Source organism: Pristiophorus japonicus, chromosome 9, assembly GCF_044704955.1.
Source record: "Pristiophorus japonicus isolate sPriJap1 chromosome 9, sPriJap1.hap1, whole genome shotgun sequence".
Taxonomy (NCBI): Eukaryota; Metazoa; Chordata; class Chondrichthyes; family Pristiophoridae; genus Pristiophorus; species Pristiophorus japonicus.
The window spans coordinates 168,697,610-168,720,317 of NC_091985.1; the positions used below are offsets into that span (position 1 = coordinate 168,697,610).

The following is a 22,708-nucleotide window of genomic DNA, read 5'->3' on the forward strand; positions in this document are numbered from 1 at the left end:
CAAATCCAAAGAGGACTGGAAAATGATGGTCAAGTCCTCTGCTATTTCCTCTTTTACTTCGCTTAACAGCCTGGGATGCATTTCATCCAGGCCTGGGGACATCTACTTTCAAAGCAGCTAAACCCCTTAATACCTCCTCTCTCACTATGTTTGTTTCATCCAGAATTTCACACTCCTCCTCAATAGCAGTATCTGCATTGCCCTTTCTTTTGTGAAAACAGATACAAAGTATTCGTTAAGAACCCTACCAAAATCTTCCGCCTCCACACAAAGATTACCCTCATAGAAGGTATATAGAATACTTGCCTTTATTCATCGAGGCATGGAATACAAGAGCAAGGAGGTTATGCTTGAACTGTATAAAACATTGGTTAGGCCACAGCTGGAATACTGTGTGCAGTTCTGGTCGCCACATTACAGGAAGGATGTGATTTGTACTGGAAAGGGTGCAGAGGAGATTTACAAGAATGTTGCCTGGACTGGAGAATTTTGGCTATGAGGAAAGATTGGAGATGCAGATGACACTAAGATTAGTGGGAAAGCGGGTTGTGTAGAGGACAGAGAGGCTGCAAGGAGATTTAGATAGGTTAAGCAAATGGGCTAAGGTTTGGCAGATGGAATACAATGTCGGAAAATATGAGGTCATCCACCTTGGGAAAAAAAAACAGTTAAAGGGAATATTATTTGAATGGGGAGAAATTACAACATGCTGAGGTGCAGAGGGACCTGGGGGTCCTTGTGCATGAAACTCTTTTAGGAGTTAACAGAAAAACATTAAAACGTGCCCCCCAATCTGGGGGAAACACCAACATTTACAATGCCATTTTTTTTTTGGCACAGAATCAAATTTTTTTTTCCAAGTGCCCCCTATAAAAGGGGAGGGGGACACTAAAAGCACCAGCAATTAAAACAAATTAACTTAAAAACATAAAATCAAATTAAAATTTGGTTGCCGGGCGTGACGATGTACTCCAGTCCCTCCAGTGCTCACCTCTCGCGGAAGGTCTCGAGCGTACCAGTGGACACCGCGTCCTTGTGCATGAATCCCAAAAAGTTAGTTTGCAGGTGCAGCAGGTAATCAGGAAGGTGAATGGAATGTTGGCCTTCATTGCGAGAGGGATGGAGTACAAAAGCAGGGAGGTCCTGCTGCAACTGTACAGGGTATTGGTGAGGCCACACCTGGAGTACTGCGTGCAGTTTTGGTCACCTTACTTAAGGAAGGATATACTAGCTTTGGAGGGGGTACAGAGACGATTCACTAGGCTGATTCCGGAGATGAGGGGATTACCTTATGATGATAGATTGAGTAGACTGGGTCTTTACTCATTGGAGTTCAGAAGGATGAGGGGTAATCTTATAGAAACATTTAAAATAATGAAAGTGATAGACAAGATAGAGGCAGAGAGGTTGTTTCCACTGGTCGGGGAGACTAGAACTAGGGGGCACAGCCTCAAAATATGGGGGAGTCAATTTAAAACCGAGCTGAGAAGGAATTTCTTCTCCCAGAGGGTTGTGAATCTGTGGAATTCTCTGCCCAAGGAAGCAGTTGAGGCTAGCTCATTGAATGTATTCAAATCACAGATAGATAGATTTTTAACCAATAAGGGAATTAAGGGTTATGGAGTAAGTGGAGCTGAGTCCATGGCCAGATCAGCCATGTTCTTGTTGAATGGCGGAGCAGCCTCGAGGGGCTAGATGGCCTACTCCTGTTCCTAATTCTTATGTTCTTATGTTCTTATGCTGGGTCTGTTTTCTTTGGAACAGAGGAGACTGAGGGGAGACCTAATTGAGGTGTATAAAATTATGAGGGGCTGGATAGAGTGGATAGGATGGACCTGGTAGAGAGGTCAACAACCAGGGGACATAGATTTAAAGTAATTGGAGGGAGGTTTAGAGGAGATACGAGGGGAAATGTCTTCACCCAGAGGGTTGTGGGGGTCTGGAACTCACTGCCTGAAAGGGTGGTAGAAGCAGAAACCCTCATCGCATTTAAAGGGTACTTGGATGTGCACTTAAAGTGTCGTAACCTACAGGGCTACGGACCAAGAGCTGGAAAGTGGGATTAGGCTGGATAGTTCTTGGTCGGCCGGCGCGGACACAATGGGCTGAAATGGCCTCCTTCCGTGCTGTAAATTTCTAAGATTCTATGATTAGCCAAGGCATAGAATACAAGAGCAGGGAGGTTATGCTTGAAGTATATAAAACACTAGTTAGACCACAGCTGGAGTACTGCATGCAGTTCTGGTCACCACATTACAGGAAAGATGTGATTGCACTCGAGAGGGTACAGAGGAGATTTACGAGGATGTTGCCTGGACTGGAGAATTTTAGCTATGAGGAAAGATTGGATAGATTGGGGTTGCTTTCTTTGGAACAGAGGAGGCTGAGGGGAGACCTTACTGAGGTGTATAAAATTATGAGGGGCCTGGATAGAGTGGTAGAGTGGATAGGACAGACCTATTTCCCTTAGCAGAGGGGTCAACAACCAAGGGGCATAGATTTAATGTAAGTGATAGAAGGTTTAGAGGGGATTTGAGGAGAATTTTCTTCACCCAGAGTGGGGTTGGGGGTCTGGAACTCACTTCCTGAAAGGGTGGTAGAGGCATAAACCCTCACCACATATAAAAAATACTTGGATGTGCATTTAAAGTGCCGTAACTTACAAGACTACAGACCAAGAGCTGGAAAGTGGGATTAGGCTGGATAGCTCTTTGTTGGCTGGCGTGGACACGATGGGCCGAAATGTCCTCCTTCCGTGCTGTAAATTTCTAAGCCAGATGCCGATCTTAGTTTTGTGTCTGATATTCCAGTTCTTTAATGAAAAGGTTTGTAACCAAAAATTTTACCTAAGCTCAGATTTCCATCTTTCCCTGGAGATTGTGGTTTGAAAATGTTATATTATGGTCCATGCTGGGACCAGGGTTTAGGTAGCATGGAATGGATCTGATCAGAAGTGTTGGTTGTAAGGTTGGATTGATACAATGGAGTTTTTCTTAATTACTCTTAGGGGTTGGGAGACATTTTAGAGAGTTTTATCTTTTTTGGAAGTTGGTTATCTCTTTGAAGACATTGAATGTAGTAGGTGGCGTCTATGCTGAGATAAATTGATACATGCCCGATGTGTGGAGAGAACAGATCTATGGGAGAAAACCCTTTTCCCCGTTCCATATTTTCTTCTTGAATTTTTAAATCAAAACATGTTCCACTCTGATAACTTACTTAAAATTCTCAATTTAGAGCATTTACAACTCTGGCTTTTATAAACATATTCTTATCTGTTCACTCTCCAATCTTCTTCCTTTGAAAAAAATTGAAGATTGGCCAGTGAGATGCAGTAGGTATTAAATGCAGGAATGGAGGATTTTCACCTTCAGTCTCCCAGTGTAACACGACCTCTTGGAGCACCTATTGGGAATTGATGGACGGAGAACAGTACAGTGTTGTGTTCCCACATTTCTGACCAGTCCTCCGAGAGAAGAAAGCTCTGCACCAGCCTGGTGAATATGACTATCTCGGCTTGTGAGTTCATAGTGTCTCAAACTCTTAAAAGGACCATTCCCCTTGTGATTTCCCCCTACTGTACATGAAGGATAAATCAGAGTCACTGAATGAGCGAGAACATACCGTAGGTAGTAGTGTTACAAATTTACAATAGACTTACCCTGATGTGTTTATGTATCATTATGTTAAACACAGAACTGCAATAACTAACCCAAGAATGGGGACATCATTAGCTTACCATTATATGGCTCAGTGGTCAATGTCATGGCATTAAATCAACTCAAATGAAAATCCTTCATTCCAGGTTCACGAGTGCTGTGGTGTATCTCGGGCTTGTCATGCGTTTGGGAATTATGGGAGGAAACATTTACCTCAATTTCTTCATCTCAGGACTTGTGGAAATACCGTCAGCAATCATTATTGTTCTACTTGTTGATCGGATTGGGCGTCGCTTTCCCTTTGCAATCGGTAACCTGTTGGCAGGGGCATCCTGCCTGATAACTGCCTTCATACCTGATGGTAAGTTACTTGTCATAGTCTTTGATTTTAATCCAGTCCCTAGTATAAATGGTACAGCTAAAGCTAATGTAATATGTGGCTATTAGTCAATATACCATGACATTTCGCACGGTGCAGGGGGTGGGGGTAATTTTTACTTTGGCAGTAGTGTAAAGCAGGCAATATCAATCAGCCCAACATTACACACCAGGGATAATTAGACTAGGATACAATGACGTAAGATTTTCAAAATTAGACAGATATTTTCTGATCACTTTTCCCAAACAAATGCTTAACACCCTCATACTAAATCCCGCTCATTCCTATTTTTTCCAACAAATCGGGCAAACACATCTATTATCAAAGTGCAACAGAGGAATTACGCATGAGAATGATGAGCATTTATACAGGAAGAACAAAATGATTCGACACGTTTTGTGTTTTAACAAGATCTTAGGTTACAAAATGGTGCACCAACATGACACAGCTGGATTCAGGGGGGGATTAACCACGGGGTGGATTAACAGCGGGGGGATTAACCAGGGGGGCATTAACCACGGGGGGCGGATTAACCAAGGGCGGATTAACCGCGGGGTGGATCAACTGCGGGGGGATTAACTGCGGGGGGATTAACTGCGGGGGGATTAACCACGGGGGGCAGATTAACCACAGGCAGATTAACCGCGGGGTGGATTAACTGCGGGGGGATTAACCGGGGGGGGGGGGGATTAACCACAGGGGGCGGATTAACCACGGGGGGGGGGAGAATTAACCACGGGGTGAATGGGGCTGCAGCCCCATCCCACCATAGAACATAGGCCCACCAAATAAATCTAGCATATTATCTTCTAAAGTATCTACAGGATATATACTTGCCTACACATGTTGTGTCCTTAGATGCTCTAACAATGACTCCACGAGGCAGTGTGCTGTACTTGAACTGTAGAGACCTTAATCCTTTATTAGTTAACTGAATGAGGATCACATCTGGTGGCCTGCCTTTTATATTAGGCCAGGCACACCTGTACAGGTAACCTACGAGTCTCCCACTGCTGTGTCCTCTGGTGGCACACCTTGTGATAGCACCAACAGTCACCATGTAGGATACATGACATCACTCCCCCCTAAACCCTCAGTGCAAATCGCCTCTGCATTAACTGTGCTCTGGGCTTAGCTCTATGTGGGTTCTGTCTGGTAGACCTCTAACGGGCTGGCTCAACCTTGGGGGGGTAGTTGGTGCAGTAGCGTGCTGGTGGTTGCTGTTTGTGTTCTGTATCAAGTAGGTATACATTCTGGTTCTGGTATCATTGCAATACTAGATTCCTATACATATATACACTCCATTCTCTCCCCCCTCCCACGTTGGTGTGGCGGGGGCTTCTGACATTCATGTACACACAAGTTCAGGTAAGTGGGTTCTGCATGGTTTTTGTTGAGCGTTTCCGTGGTGCGACAAGAGCGTTCGGTGCCTTGTCGATGCAGTGACCGGTGTGTAAGGACAAGCTAGTTCCGGAGCGGCTGGGTGGTGTCCCTGCAGTCTGGTGATGGCTCAGTGCCTGGTGCTGGCAGTGGGAAGCCGGTTGGCTGGGGTAGCCTGCTCTCGGGGCTGTTGCCATGGTTCCCAGCATCAGGCAGGTTCACAGATATCTGTGATCCTCCCATCCTTTCTTTATGCCCTGGGTCCCAGCTACTCCCTGAGGAACTGTCATCCAGCAGTGCACAGGGAACTGCTGACTCGCTGGTCTGAGCGTCGCTTGGTTTGGGATCCTGACTGGTGCTTGTTTCCTCTGGGGAGACAGTGGCGGGTGACCCTACATCTAGGGGTATGGTCTTGGGGCAGTCTGCTCCTTCAGGCTCGTGGCAGTTGGTGCCATCGATTGCCTGAGAGATGGAGCCGACCCAGGGCATGGTATCACTACCGGTGCTTTTGCCCTGCTGAGGTCGCTTGCTTCGCAGCTCGTGTGTGTTGGCTACTTGTGTCCACACTTCGTGGTGCATGACTCTGGTCCCCGGGACACAGGCTACAGCATCGGGTAGCTTGTTGGACCTGTGTGCACCCGATGGGTGTCTGCCCGCTGCATTGGCTGCGTGTGGTGGGAATCCTGCATCGCACAGCTTTTCCTTACTTATGATGGACATTCTAGGATTCGATCGCGATCACGCGACTTTTCCTCGCTGGTTGCATATGCACAGTTCAAATTATCAATTACACATTGTACATAATCGCGCGACTTTTCCTCGCTGGTTGCATATGCACAGTTCAAATTATCAATTACACATTGTACATAATCGCGCGACTTTTCCTCACTGGTTGCATGTATACAATTCCAATTATCAGTTACACATTTTACTTGATCAGTTACACACTTTACATAATCCGTTACACCTTTAGTCTCTAACTCACATTTCTTGTTACATTGCTTAAGTGTGTGGAACTGTCCCCTTAATTGTAGTGGGTTGCAGGTCTCCTTTAAGAGAGCCTTGTTCGCTTTACCCCAATCCGCTTCTCCGTTCGGTGCCACGTGTTGCTCCATCAGTGCTGCATCTCATGGTCTGGCCGCGGCCATCCTTTTCTTCAGCACATCGTCTCGTGGTGCGGGCGCCATCTTTGCTTCATCCATGATGTCAACTGCGGTGATACTCTTCTCCCCGGGATCTGCCTCCACAGTTGGGAAGTTGCTGCTGGATCCGATTTTCTCCCTCCTGAGTCCTGCCACTGGAGCCTGGAAGGTGCATCTCAGCTGGATCATCTCCACGCAGTTGTTCTGGGCGGTCTGTGTCTCGGGTGTCGTGCTGGTCAGCTCATCAGTGCCAGGTCCACCCTCAGGTGAGGGCTTGCTTTGGCTCTGAGAGCAGAGGGCTTCGATCGCTGGAGGGGTGAAATTTTCCCACTTCCACTGGATCTTCTCCATCCACCTTCTGCTGAGCAGCGTTGGTCCATCACCTGCAACAATCCACAGAGGTAACTTGTGCACCGCGCCATCATGGAGTACCTTTACATTCGCACTACCAACGACTGGGATAATTTCATTGGTGTAGGTGCGCAGCTTTGCCTGAACCGGGGCCAACTCGGGTCGTTCAGCCGAGTTGTCCCATAACCTCTCAAAGGCTCCTTGATTCATCACTGACTGGCTCGCCCCTGTGTCCACTTCCATGAAGACTGGACTTCCCTCTATCTCGACTTCCATCCTCAGCGGGGAAACACTCAGTGGTGCAGGTAAACATGCTATGTACCTCCCAGTGGGATTGGACTGCCTCTCTGTCTAACAATTCATAATCCACGCTGGATTCATGGCCATCTGCAGACTCCTCATTGACACAGTGAGTCCTATTTCTCTTACACATTCGCTGAAGATGGCCCTTTGTGCTGCAGCCTTTACACACATAGTCTTTAAAACGGCACTGGTGAGCCCTGTGATTCCCTCCGCAATGCCAGCATGGGGCTACTCGATTAGCCCCCCTCGGTGGACTTTGAGTTAAGGGACTTGTGGGAGGGGGGGGGGCCTGTTCTCTCTTCCCTGACAGGATTCACGCTCTACAATCCAGCCTCTAAACGGCGCCACTGTGTGCACAGTACTTGCCGGGTTTGAGTCCTGAGGGTGAGACATCTGCCTAGAGCCGCAGGTCGAGGTCATGAATGCCTGGCTCACAGAGATGGCCTTCCGTTGTGTGACTGTGGTCCGCAGACAGTAGCTTGTGAAGAAGGCCCTCATGGCCGATTCCAATGACAAAAATGTCCCGCAGCGCTTCGTTAAGGTGGGTGCCGAACTCGCACGGTGCCGCCAGCCACCTGAGGTCTGCGGCGTATTTCGCGATTTCCTGGCCTTTGGGCAGTTGGTGGGTATAGAACCGGTGTCTGGCTGTGAGGATGCTCTCCTTGGGCTTGAGTTGCTCCTGGATCAGGATTACGAGCTCCTTGTACGACTTGGTCATTGTCTTTGCTGGTGCCAGCAAGTCCCTGACAAGGACATAGACGGTGAGCCCACAACTGGTTAGCAAGATAGCTCTGTGCTTATCAGCCAGTGTGGCCGGGTCGTCTCCTGCCAGGTCGTTTGCTGTGACAAAATGTTCGGGTATCCCCACAAAGGCTTCCCAATCATCACCATCGGCGAACTGCTGCAACGTACCAAGGGTAGCCATTTCCGAGTGAAAGTTCATATTCTTGTCGCCAGTTGTTGTGTCCTTAGATGCACTAACAATGACTCCATGAGGCAGTGTGTTGTACTTAAATTGTAGTGACCTTGGTCCTTTATTTGCTAACTCCAGAGTGAGGATCACACCTGGTGATCTGCCTTTTATACTAGGCCAGGCACACCTGTACAGGTAACCTACAAGTCTTCCACTGCTGTGTCCTCTGATGGCACACCTTGATATGGAACCAAGAGTGGCCATGTAAGGCTTGTTTATACCTTCATACAGAAGTACCTATATTTAATAATGTACCATTATACGGAATAGAATATGTACTAACCTGTTTTATTTCACATGTTATTGAGAGAAATTTGCATATATGTATAGGAATCTAGTATTGCAATGATACCAGAACCAGAATGTATATCTACTTGATACAGAATATCTGCTTTCATTGCTGACTATACTGGCCTATGTTTTCATACTCAGAATCAGAATCATATACGTGATGTAATGAACATGAACAAAGATAACTACCGGCCCATTGGGATCGCTTTGCCCCTGGTCCATCAGGCCCTGAATCTGACCCTGGCTGGATGGTGTCCCAACACGACACAGCTGGGTGATGATTGCACTGGGTGCAGCTATGTCCCTTGCTGCCCTCACACAAAAAAAGTCACCAGAAACATTAATAGATAAGAATACTGAATCATAAATATCACGCAAAGTAGTTACATTTCTGGGAGAATCCATGATTCTGCACTCACAGGGTGTGTGCCTTGGGATATCGTGCAGCAACATGAGATCCATCCATTATAAGCAATGGAATGTGAATCGCGGGTTGGCCATGGTTTCCCAAGACGTGGTCCTTGAATTTATCGGCTTCCCACTGGGAGCAGCACATCACAGACTGTCCCCTATTTCCCTAAATAATAGTCACTGTACTGCAAAGTCATTCCGTGAAATTTTTGAGGTATTTTTTGAGAGATCTGATAACACTCCATACAAATGAAGATTTTTATTTCACTCTTCGTAAATGTATCAGTTAAAAATTATTTTTCAGTACGGAATAAATGCAAATACTTACTAACTTTTTGCACCTCCCATAAAATGTTCCAAATAACACAGAAATAAGAACATAAGAAATAGGAACAGGAGTAGGCCATACGGCTCCTTGAGCCTTCTCCACCATTCAGAAAAGATCATGGCTGATCTGATCATGGACTCAGCTTCACTTCCCCGCCCGCTCCCCATAACCCCTTATCCCCTTATTGTTTAAGAAACTGTCTACTTCTGTCTTAAATTTATTTAATTTCCCAACCTCCACAGCTCTCCGAGGCAGCGAATTCCATAGATTTACAACCCTCTGAGAGAAGAAATTTCTCCTCATCTCTGTTTTAAATGGGCGGCTCCTTATTCTAAGATCATGCTCTCTAGTTCTAGTCTCCCCCATCAGTGGAAACATTCTCTCTGCATCCACCTTTTCAAGCCCCCTCATAATCTTATACTTTTCGATAAGATCACCTCTCATTCTTCTGAACTCCAATGAGTAGAAGCCCAACCTACTCGACCTTTCCTCATAAGTCAACCCCCTCATCTCTGGAATCAACCTAGTGAACCTTCTCTGAACTGCCTCCAAAGCAAGCATATCCTTTCGTAAATATGGAAACCAAAACTGCACACAGTATTCCAGGTGTGGCATCACCAATACCTTATATCGCTGTAGCAAGACTTCACTGCTTTTATACTCCATCCCCTTTGCAATACAGGCTAATATACGACCTTTTCCTCAAAAGTGTCTCTCAAGAAATATGAATTGTTAAAACAATAGTTCTGACGAAGGGTCATCGACCTGAAGCATTAACTCTGCTTCCTCTCCACAGATGCTGCCTGACCCGCTGAGATTTCCAGCATTTTCTGTTTTTATTGCGAAAACAATAGTTTGGTTTCCCGTGGTATTTGAATTAATACGCAAGTAAAAGCTTATATTTTGTTGAGAAAATGCTTTTTCATTTATAAATTTTACATCTAACTTCTTTCCAATTCAGATCTCTTCTGGCTGAAAGCATCAATCGCTTCTTTGGGCAAACTTGGAATTACAATAGCGTTTTTAATGGTCTGTTTTGTAAATACTGAATTATACCCGACATTTTTAAGGTAGGTACAGAATAGAAATTATTTCTATATTGCAATAGCTGACTTTTAACAAATCAGTTCAGGTACAATTGACACTGAGCATCAGTTCTGAACAGATTTCAATTATTGATGTCTCATTCTTTTAACTGATGGTTGAAGTGTAAAATGGAAAAATAATTGTTGTAGAAGTTAGTGTATTTAGAGCATTCTCCATGGAAATAGTACCAAATTTAGATTTGTCATTAATTTTATATATATGTTTGTATATATATATTTGTATGTATGTATGTGTCGGGAGTGGCTGAGGGCTAAAAGGGCGAGTTCAGGTTTTAACCAGGGGTTAAAATATTTCTTATTTAGAAAGTGCTTAGAAAGTTGAAGAACATTATCTTCCAGAGCATCCTTCAGAATAAGGGGTCGCCATTTAAAACGCAACTGAGGAGGAATTTCTTCTCTCAGAGGGTGGTGAATCTTTGGAATTCTCTGCCCCAGAGAGCTGTGGAGGCTGGGTTATTGAATATATTTAAGGTGGAGATAGACGTATTTTTAAATGATAATGGAATTAAGGGTTATGGGGAGCGGGCAGGGAAGTGGAGTTGAGGCCAGGATCAGATCAGCCATGATCTTATTGAATGGCGGAGCAGGCTCGAGGGACCAAATGGCTTACTCCTGCTCCTATTTCTTATGTTCTTTCTTATCCTCGACTCTGGGGAACTGCCTAAGAAGAAGATTTAGAGCGTCTACTCACAGTTTCCTAAAATGATATTCTTCCTAAAAATAATCTTGGCAAAATGTAAGTGAGAGTACACAATGGGGAATCCTGTTTACTTCCTGCACTAAGCTTTTTACGAAGATTATTGACGGGAGGAATTTTCCTTCAAATGCACTTTCTAAATAAGAAGTATTTTAACCCCTGAACTAGTTAGCCCTCAGCCACCACTGACACACACACACACACACACACATATATATATATATAAAAACGAATATATATATAAAATTAATGACAAATCTAAACGAGATACTATTTCAACGGAGAATCTGTTGTAAGGTAAAAAATAAATGTTGACTTCTGATTTAGAAAAGATAATTAGTCAAATGAAATGATGGTTCACCAGGATACAAAATGTTGATTTTCACCGACAGAAACTTTGCTGTTTCGGTGTGCTCGGCAATGTGTGACATCGGTGGAGTAGTAGCACCATTCCTTCTGTACAGGTTGGCAGCTATCTGGACAGAAATGCCTCTTGTGGTTTTTGGTGAGTGAGTTGCACTGCATTTAAATGATTTAACCCAATACATTTAATGGAGCAAATCGTTCCCTTCCACAGCAACCACTGAATACAGTGAGGTGTGTTTTCTGCTATTGGAGTAACAAGATCACAAGATGATTACAGGTGAAATGTGTTGACCCAAATTAATTCATCAATCCAGATGCACCCTATAGTCTGGATTTACCATATTCATTTCCTTTACTATCTTATATGATCTCTATAAGATCATCTCGCCTAAGTTGCCTTGCCAGGCTCAAAAGCCCAAGTGCCTTCAATCTTTCCTTAAAACCCAGACCCCTGACAGCAGGTATCAACCTCATGACTCTTCCCTGAACTGCATCCAGGGCTTGAATGTCTCCCTTGTGTCGCAGGGATCTGAACTTGAAATAGTATTCTACTCAATGGACCACAACACTATGGCCTAGAAATCCCCAAGCCGGTTATGGGCCTGGCGAGCTCCAGTCACACCCACAGGAAACTCTCCGGAAAATCAGCATTGCCTTTCCAGCCGTTATGACGCCGGCAGCAACCCTCTGATAAATGCTGGGAATAGAACTACATAGTGTTATGATTCTGCTATTGTTAAATCTCTACTGCTTAGTAATGTCAACTAACAACTTGTTAATGGTTCCTCAAGCTGATTGGTGCTGTTTTCCACAGAAGGGCCACTTTGTGATTCATGCATCCATAAAAACAAGAGACTAATGGGCTTTTTGGCCAGGTCCAACACATCAACTTAAAGATCGCAAGACGTCTACCAACCTAGGGGACATAGTCTCAGAATAAGGGGCCGACCATTTAAAATTGAGATGAGAAGGAATTTTTTCTCGCAGAGGGTCGTAAATCTATGAAATTCTCTATCCCAGAGAGCTGTGGAGGCTGGGTCATTGAAATATTTAAGGCGGAGATAGACAGATTTTTGAGCGATAAGGAAATAAAGGGTTATGGGGAGTGGGCGGGGAAGTGGAGTTGAGGTCAAGATCAGATCAGCTATGATCTTATTGAATGGCGGAGCAGGCTCGAGGGGCCGAATGGCCTCCTCCTGCTCCTATTTCTTAAGTTCTTATGTAACCCTAGAGTACAAGGAAAAATTGGTACCAACCTTATTGCTGTTACACCAACATCCTACAATGCCATAGTTTATACAGAACGAAAGGGCTTTCACTGGCTTAATGTGCAGGTGATGTATGTTCACTGACATAGGAACAGCAATAGGCTATTCAGCCCCTCAAGCCTTCTGTTAGATCGTAGCTGATCCATATCTCAATTCCATTTATCCGCCTCTTCTCCATACCTCGAAATACATTGTCTTGGGATAATGCACATGAATGTCAATTTCCCCATAAGTGCAAACAATTCATAGTTACTGCATCAATTCAACATTATTGGGCTCGACCAAGAGGAGGGAAGACTCAGTGGTTGGCTGGTGGGAGATATGCATTCCCACAATGGCTCGGGAAGCCCTTACTCCAATGCACAGACCTGTCTGAGGTGTTGTACAATGAAGCCAATGCCCAGACCAGCGTCCTGATCACCCAGTCCTTTGGCAACACTTCAGGTGTGGGCAGTGCTTGGCTGGCTTGTTCATAAGAACATTAGAATTAGGAGCAGGAGTAGGTCATACGGCCCCTCGAACCACAATAAAATAATGGCTGATCATCGACCACAACTCCACTTTCCCGCCCGATCTCCATATCCCTTGATTCGCCTAGACCCCAAAAATCTATCTATCTCAGCTTTGAATATATTCAGAAACTCAGCATCCACAGCCCTCTGAGGTAGAGAATTCCAAAGATTCACAACCCTGTAAGTGAAGAAATTCCTCCTCATCTTTGTCTTAAATGGCCGACCCCTTATCCTGAGACTGTGCCATCCAGTTCTAGACACTCCAGCCCGGGGAAACAACCTCTCAGCATCTAGCCTGTCAATCCACTTCAGAATCTTGTATGTTTCAATGAGATCACCTCTCATTCTTCTAAACTCCAGAGAGAATAGGCCCATCCTACACAATCTCTCCTCATAAGACAGCCCTTTCATCGGGAATCAAACTACTGAACCTCCGTTGTACTGCCTCCGAGGCAAGTATATCCTTCCTTAGATAAGGAGACCAGAACTGTGCACAGTACTCCGGGGGTGGTCTCACCAAGGCCCTGTACAATTGTAGCAAGACTTCTTTAATCCTATACTTCAACCCCCTTGCAATAAAGGACAACATAAGAACATAAGAAATAGGCCATACGGCCCCTCGAGCCTGCTCCACCATTTAATACGATCATGGCTGATCCAATCATAGACTCAGCTCCACTTCCCTGCCCGCCCTCCATAACCCCTTATTCCCTTATCGTTTAAGAAACTCTCTATTTCGGTCTTAAATTTATTCAATGTCCCAGCTTCCACAGCTCTCTGAGGCAGCGAATTCCACAGATTTATAACCCTCTGAGAGAAGAAATTTCTCCTCATCTCAGCTTTAAATGGGCGGCCCCTTATTCTAAGATTATACCCTCTAGTTCTAGTCTCCCCTATCAGTGGAAACATCCTTTCTGCATCCACCTTGTCAAGCCTCCTCAAAATATACATTTCGATAAGATCACCTCTCATTCTTCTGAATTCTATTGAGTAGAGGCCCAACCTATTCAACCTTTAGAGTTTAGAAGGATGAGAGAGGATCTCATAGAAACATATAAGATTCTGACGGGACTGGACAAGTTAGATGCGGGAAGAATGTTCCCAATGTTGGGGAAGTCCAGAACCAGGGGACACAGTCTTAGGATAAGGGGTAGGCCATTTAGGACTGAGATGAGGAGAAATTTCTTCACTCAGAGAGTTGTTAACCTGTGGAATTCCCTGCTGCAGAGAGTTGTTGATGCCAGTTCATTGGATATATTCAAGAAGAAGTTAGATATGGCTCTTACGGCTAAGGGGATCAAGGGATATGGAGAGAAAGCAGGAAAGGGGTACTGAGGGAATGACCAGCCATGATCTTATTGAATGGTGGTGCAGGCTCGAAGGGCCGAATAGCCTACTCCTGCACCTATTTTCTATGTTTCTATGTTTCCTCATAAGTCAAACCTCTCATCTCTGGAATCAACCTTGTGAACCTTCTCTGAACTGCCTCCAAAGCAAGTATATCCTTTCATAAATATGGAAACCAAAACTGCACGCAGTATTCCAGGTGTGGCATCACCAATACCCTGTACAACTGTGGCAAGCCTTCCCTGCTTTTATACTCCATCCCCTTTGCAATAAAGGCCAAGATTCTATTGGCCTTCCTGATCACTTGTTGTACCTGCATACTGACCTTTTGTGTTTCATGCACAAGTACCCCCAGGTCCCGCTGTACTGCAGCACTTTGCAATCTTTCTCCATTTAAATAATAACTTACTCTTTGATTTTTTTCTACCAAAGTGCATGACCTCACACTTTCCAACATTATACTTTATGTGCCAAATTTTTGCCCACTCACTTAGCCTGTCTATGTCCTTTTGCAGATTTTTTGTGTTCTCACACATTGCTTTTCCTCCCATCTTTGTATCGTTGGCAAACTTGGCTATATTACACTCTTTCCCTTCCTCCAAGTCGTTAATATCGATTGTAAATAGTTGGAGTCCCAGCACTGATCCCTGCGGCACCCCTCTAGTTACTGGTTTCCAACCCGAGAATGAACCATTTATCCTGGCTCTCTGATCTCTGTTATTTAGCCAATCCTCTATCCATGCTAATATATTATCCCTAACCCCATGAACTTTTATCTTGTGCAGTAACCTTTGATGTGGCACCTTGCTTTCCTTATTGCTTGCTGTACCTGCATGCTCGCTTTCTGTGTTTCTTGCAAAAGGACACCCAAATCTCTCTGAATCCCAACATTTAAAAGTCTCTCACCATTTAAAAAAAGACCTGTTTTTTAGTTCTTCCTACCAAAGAGAGAAGGCAGCTAAAACAATGACTGTGTACTGCATGCTGCATTGTCATTGTGCAGTGGTGACCAGCAGGTAGCAGTGTAAGACAAGGGCAGGGGCAACGCCTACCCCAGGGCTAAAGGTCCACAGGAGCAGTAGCAGTTAATTGATGCTTTATTCCCCGAGCTGCTGCAATGAGACATTTATCTTGCGCTGGCAGCAGTTTCCCACTGTTGTCAGCATCTTACAAGTAACTGATCAACAGGAGCGTGTGACGATGGCGTTCACAAAACAAGCGTAGGCAGTATGACGCTTTAAGGAACGGCACCATTTATTTCACGTCAATCTGTGACTGATCTCCAGACTCTTAACTTGTGCAGGGGGCAACAGAGAGTACATCTGCGTGTCTCTACGTGCGTACAGAGCTGTGATGTGCGAAAAGATGTATATATGGGTCGAGATGTATTTGTGCCATAATGGAGTTGGGTGCCACCAAAATAAATGGCCGAGATGAATTCAGCGTGTGCATGTGCACTGCTGTGGTTTTATACACCTATTGCTTCCACTCAAACCAATGGATATGAATATGGCCCTACACACTGCAGTTCTCGGTGTATTAGCAGATTGTCACTATCAACTTCTACTTCTGCCCCTGCCTTTGCAGTGAGCAAACCTGCACACCAGCATTGGTCCCAGGGGCCTCGTGAGATGTTACCGTCACTACATCCAAGATTTCAGGGGTCTATTCCAGCAACACTTGTGCCAGGCTTAGTGTTCACACAGCACTGTTACCAATCTGATAGCCAGTTGGGGTAAACCTTGGGGGTGAAATTGGACTCCTTTGTGCCTCCCGCTAGAGCCTCTGGGGGGCGCTAATAGGCGCAAATGGGTTTGCGACAGGGCGGAGTAAGATCAGAGCCTCCCGCTAAATACGGTGGGAGTTTAGTGTCGCTGGTACCACGTTGCGCCCTGATCTCCTGTGCCCAGAGATCATGACGCCATTGCTGTGTGCAATGCCCCGGAAGAAAACTTGTCTCGCCTGGGTGTGTGCCTGCCGTTAACAGTGACAGGTTGAGCAGTCGGGTTTCGGTCGGATAGTGGCTGGAGGAGCCCTATTTATGGGTGCCAGCATCCGGTTTACTTTTAGTTGGCCAACAATGCTTCCTTGTTAGTTTCACATAGGCAGACGGCCTTTTGACCGACTTAATCGATTTGCAGTTGAAGGAGTGTTCTGGCTCATAAAGATTCGTGAGTTTCATTGAGGCAGATTTGAAACTCCAACATTTGTATTGTTTCATGGCGGCTATGCTGGCACTGGACCTCACTCTCCAGCGTCAACGTCGCGGGCAACTGAGGCACAGAGATAGAGTGAAAAATGTGGCCAGAGGTCGGGGGACCAAAAGAGCTGTCAACAGAAGGCCTTACCCTCCCAGGCTATTCTGGCAGCAGTTCTCCTACACCAGTTTCAGTGAGGAGCAGTGTGTGAGAAGGCTGTGTTTCAGGAAGGACGTGGTCACAGAGCTCTGCCACCTTCTGTCACAGGTCAGAGAATGGAGAGCACCAGTTCCCACTGTCACAGGACGGAGAGTGGAGAGCACCAGTTCCCACTGTCACAGGACGGGAGAGTGGAGAGCACCAGTTCCCACTGTCACAGGACGGAGAGTGGAGAGCACCAGTTCCCACTGTCACAGGACAGAGAGTGGAGAGCACCAGTTCCCACTGTCACAGGACGGGAGAGTGGAGAGCACCAGTTCCCACTGTCACAGGACAGAGAGTGGAGAGCACCAGTTCCCACTGTCACAGGACAGAGAGTGGAGAGCACCAGTTCCCACTGACACATGACGGGAGAGTGGAGAGCACCAGTTCCCACTGTCACAGGACAGAGAGTGGAGAGCACCAGTTCCCACTGTCACAAGACAGAGAATGGAGAGCACCAGTTCCAACTGTCACAGGACAGAGAGTGGAGAGCACCAGTTCCCACTGTCACAGGACGGGAGAGTGGAGAGCACCAGTTCCCACTGTCACAGGACAGAGAGTGGAGAGCACCAGTTCCAACTGTCACAGGACAGAGAGTGGAGAGCACCAGTTCCCACTGTCACAGGACAGAGAGTGGAGAGCACCAGTTCCCACTGTCACAGGATGGGAGAGTGGAGAGCACCAGTTCCAACTGTCACAGGACGGGAGAGTGGAGAGCACCAGTTCAAACTGTCACAGGACGGGAGAGTGGAGAGCACCAGTTCCCACTGTCACAGGACGGAGAGTGGAGAGCACCAGTTCCCACTGTCACAGGACAGAGAGTGGAGAGCACCAGTTCCCACTGTCACAGGACGGGAGAGTGGAGAGCACCAGTTCCCACTGTCACAGGACAGAGAGTGGAGAGCACCAGTTCCCACTGTCACAGGACAGAGAGTGGAGAGCACCAGTTCCCACTGACACATGACGGGAGAGTGGAGAGCACCAGTTCCCACTGTCACAGGACAGAGAGTGGAGAGCACCAGTTCCCACTGTCACAAGACAGAGAATGGAGAGCACCAGTTCCAACTGTCACAGGACAGAGAGTGGAGAGCACCAGTTCCCACTGTCACAGGACAGAGAGTGGAGAGCACCAGTTCAAACTGTCACAGGACAGAGAGGGAGAGCACCCGTTCCCACTGTCACAGGACGGGAGAGTGGAGAGCACCAGTTCCCACTGTCACAGGACGGGAGAGCGGAGAGCACCAGTTCCCACTGTCACAGGACAGAGAGTGGAGAGCACCAGTTCCAACTGTCACAGGACAGAGAGTGGAGAGCACCAGTTCCCACTGTCACAGGACAGAGAGTGGAGAGCACCAGTTCCCACTGTCACAGGATGGGAGAGTGGAGAGCACCAGTTCCAACTGTCACAGGACGGGAGAGTGGAGAGCACCAGTTCAAACTGTCACAGGACAGAGAGTGGAGAGCACCAGTTCCCACTGTCACAGGACGGAGAGTGGAGAGCACCAGTTCCCACTGTCACAGGATGGGAGAGTGGAGAGCACCAGTTCCCACTGTCACAGGACAGAGAGTGGAGAGCACCAGTTCCCACTGTCACAGGACAGAGAGTGGAGAGCACCAGTTCCCACTGTCACAGGACAGAGAGTGGAGAGCACCAGTTCCAACTGTCACAGGACAGAGAGTGGAGAGCACCAGTTCAAACTGTCACAGGACGGGAGAGTGGAGAGCACCAGTTCAAACTGTCACAGGAGCTCCCAGTCGTGCCCCGGGAACTGCCCCCAAAGGAAATGGAGTGTGAGAAATTGCACTCCGCTTTCATTGAGGGGTGGTAGGGCCAATTCTGCGGCGGGAGCAGGACTTCCACGCTGGGGGCTAAAATTCCCTGCCCCAGAAGGTTACCGCCCCCAAGATGGGAGCCTGTGCGGGGAGGCAGAGGGAAGTTGAGGGGAGACGGGGGCGGGGGATGGAGGGGAGAGTGGTGGAGGTGGGGGGAGCGGAGAAACCCAGGGCGGGGGACAGGAGGGGCCACATTGCAGCGAGGGTCTGGGGGGGCGAAGTGTGTTGGAGGGGCAGGCCTGGGGGCTCGGTGCCTCGGTGCGGGGAGTGTTCGGAGTGGGGTGGACAGGTTGACTGCGCAGATGGCGGTTGGTGGATGTGGTGTGGTTGGCGTCGCAGGGGTGTGGCTCCGGGGTGGCCGGGGCTGGGGGCTCGACATCCGGGGGTGTTCGTCATTTGGGAAGGATTCTGACGGGACGGGGCGGGTTGGGTGCGGGGGGAGTGTTCCCGGTGGGTCTGGAGCCGGTGCGGGGGGGGGGGGGGCACAGTCTTGGGATGGGGGGTGGGCTGTTTGGGGCTGGGATTGGGAGAGATTTCTTTACTCGGGGGTTCCCTGTCGCGGAGAGTTGTTGATGCCAGTTTGTTGGATGTGTTCGGGAGGGAGTTGGATGTGATCCTTGTGGCTGGGGGGTCGGGGGGTGTGGAGGGGGCGTGGGGGGGGGAGGTGCTGGGTGGGTGTTCAGCCATGATCTTGTTGAATGGCGGTGCAGGCTCGAAGGGCCGAATGGCCTACTCCTGCACCTATTTTCTACGTTTCTATGTTTTTCTGCAACCAGACCTCGAGCCTCAGACCAGGGTGACCATGGCTCTCTCTGGCAGTCAAGGTCACCATCGCTCTCAATTTCTACACCAATGGATCCTTCCAGTCTGCAACAGGAGACAGTTCCAACATCTCCCAGTTTGCCATCCATTGCTCCACCTGCGAGGTCACAGATGCTCTGTACAGAAGGAGGAGGGACTGCATTTCCTTCCCCATGACCAGAGAGAAGCAGCTCAAACACCATGGGGCTTTGCCAGGATAGCGGGCTCCCTCATGGCGCAGGGCACCATTGACTGCACCCACGTCACTTTGGGGGCACCGCAGCACAATCCCGAGGAATTCCGTAACCGCAAAGGCTTCCACTCACTGAATGTGCAGTTCTCCAGTACTCGGCTGAGCGGTGTCCCTTTTCATCATTGTCTGCTGCATGCTGCACAACTTGGCCATCATGAGGGCGCAGCCATTGCCACCCGGCATAGCTCCACTGCCTCAGGAGGAGGAGGACGAGGAGGGATGGGAGCCGGAATAGCAGCGACAGAGGAGGCTGCCACTCAATCCGCCTTCTGCAAGGGCGGTCTGCGACCATCTCATCACACTTTGCTTCCAATGAATTCCAGGCCACTTCCCGGTTGCTCAGCACGTCTCCACCATTGCATCAATTAGTCAGTCCATACCACATCCCAAAACTGAAATGAGAGACACCACAAATGTACAACATTCCATTAACAATTTTATTGAAAAACATTAACCATATATATATATACACAACAACATTTACTAATCAACCTTGTACAAACCCCTACTTCCCCTCTTAACACTGCCTTTTCCTAAACTACTGCTCCTATGCAGTACCTCCCCGGTGGCTGCAGCAGGGTTCATAGAAGGCTGCTGAGTGCCATTGCCAGAGACTACAGATGGACGTGCAGGACGCCCTCGACCAGCTCTGGACCTGGAAGGCCCGGCTGTAGATTATATCACTTCAGCATGGGTGGCAGCAGTCTGGACTGGCTGGGTGATAGGCAGCGACAAGGGCAATGGCGGAGTGGCAGTGGTGGGAGCTGGAATACCATCATCCTGAGAGAGGACAGCAGGTATCCTGCTTCACTGACCCACTGCCACTCCCCCAGGGGCAGCACCTCAGCATCCCCACCGACCTGCTGGAGCACAGATTGGCGGCCTGCTGCGACACTGTGCGGTCCCCGGTGGACTGTGGTGGAACTAGATCGGGCTTGCATGGCATCCAGCTGAAACTGCGTGAGAGCAGTCTGAGCTTTGATGCCAGCAACCATTGTCTGCATTATAGCACTAAGACGCTGCGTTCCTTCCACCTGTACTGCAATGGAAGCTACCACATCGCCCATGACGTGTCATGAGGTCTGGGTGCCCAGGGTCTCTCTGGGAGTCCAGCATCCTCTGCAGACTTGAAATGAAGGGCTCCATGGTGTGCGCAGAGCTCTGTGCAATGTGGAGGTGGACTCATCCAGGCTCCTTACCATTACTGAGATGCTGTCAGGCACCCTTGCCAATGCACCTATCATGTTGGAGTGCATGGCCATCACCCTTCCTGTGAACGCCTCACCATCGAGGTCTTCATCTGAGTCCTGTGCAGCAGAACTCACCCTCTGGGGAGCTGGCTCCCAATGTACCCTTTCCCCATGGCCCTGCTGCAGCCCACTAGGCCCCGGTGCATCACCCAATGCAGACCCCTCTACTAACCTAACCCCCAACGATCGCGTAGTGCCAGTATCTGAGCTGGTGCCTGCGGGTGAGAGATGTAGTAACGTGGTGCTTTGCTCTTCCTCCTCTTCTCCCGCCTCACTCTCAGTGGGAGGCTCAGGGACAGGCTGCTCATCTGCTGCCAGGTTATCTCAAAGCGTAAATGTCACAAGACTCGTGTAAAGGTGAGGGCAGGGGGCAGGAATGGAGCAAGGAAGGCAGACAGTATCAGGAGCTGGAAAGTGATATAAAGCCTTCTGGTTTGACGGGGAAGTGGGATGAGAGAAGGAGAGGGGATGAAGATACCGTTGTTGCCCCCAGTGGGATCCACGTCACCACCATCCACGGCACCCATCACCTGCTGCCCAATGAGTCGCAGCCCTTGCTCCTCCAGGTCTGAGAGCAGCTGGAGGTGAGCATCAACCCCACCTGTCCTCTCCTGCTCCCTCCTAGTGTGGGCAACCTTGGCTTGTAGAAGAAACGAATGTGTGAGAGTCTGGGAGATGTGCCTGCCATCATTGAATAGCGGTGATTGTAGGCAAGGCATGAGATGTGGATGTGAGTTTGAGTAGGTGCAGATGTTTGGTAGATGAGTGTTGGGGGTGCTTTGTGCAGTGTGCACAGACTAAGGTTCAGATGCTGGTATGCAGGACCTGTTGAAGCATGTATTCACCTTGACCAGCCGATTGAGGTCATTGATTTTTTTTCCGGCACTGTGTCAGGCTGTGTGGACCACACTACTGGCTCACTTCCCTCCACATTGCCCTGAAGACCTGGGGCAATGGCCTCCTTCCACTGGCCAGGAACAGCGCTTCCCTCCTTTGCTCCACTGCAGCCTCTAGTGCCACATCTGTGCTCGTTCCCTGGGATTGGAATTGGGACCAGCCATTGCCATCAGGGGATTCACTTCCTTGCAGGTCACCTCCAGAGCCAGCAATGCTGAAAATGAGCAGTTGCACAATGATACAGCCTCCCCTTTAAGAGCTGGACTGAGCCAGTGTGAAGGATGTAAGAATCATTGCTGAATGCATTGCACCTCAAATTCTTTAGTGTTCTGGTGATAGCACCCCACTGAGGTCATTAGTGTTTGATTTAGCACCCCACTTCCTTCCTGGGGCGTTAACGCCCAATTTCGTAGAAGTTCAGAATCATTAGTGCCTGGCGCTAAATTTTCTAAATTTCAAAAGTTAATGCCCCAAACGGGCACGACCAAATTTCTCCCCCTTTGTGTCTTGTCTCATCTCGCATTGCCAAAAGACATTTCCTCGTGAGCAGCTGTGGCCTGCTGTAGTGCAGAAAAATGGATGTATGTCAGTCCCTCCTGCTGACTGGTCTGGCACTGAAACCAGTTCTTGCATTGAGTCGCCTGTGGCTCCCATAATTGCAGTGGGGGCACATGCCCTTCTGGTGTTACTGAGGCTGCCACTGACTGCACGTCAAAGCCCAAACTGCAGAAGCCGAGCTTGCCATGATCACCTACCCATGTT

General features: G+C 48.0%; 1 protein-coding gene across 1 annotated transcript in view; it reads left to right on the forward strand.

Annotated features, from left to right (window-relative positions):
• Window positions 1–22,708, forward strand: part of LOC139273965 (solute carrier family 22 member 2-like) — a 77,012-nt gene that overhangs the window by 40,669 nt on the left and 13,635 nt on the right. Inside the window, exons 7-9 of the mRNA XM_070891037.1 lie at window positions 3,806–4,020; window positions 10,179–10,287; window positions 11,413–11,525. Coding sequence (XP_070747138.1) covers window positions 3,806–4,020; window positions 10,179–10,287; window positions 11,413–11,525 — 437 coding nt within the window. The remainder of the gene's footprint in view (window positions 1–3,805; window positions 4,021–10,178; window positions 10,288–11,412; window positions 11,526–22,708) is intronic.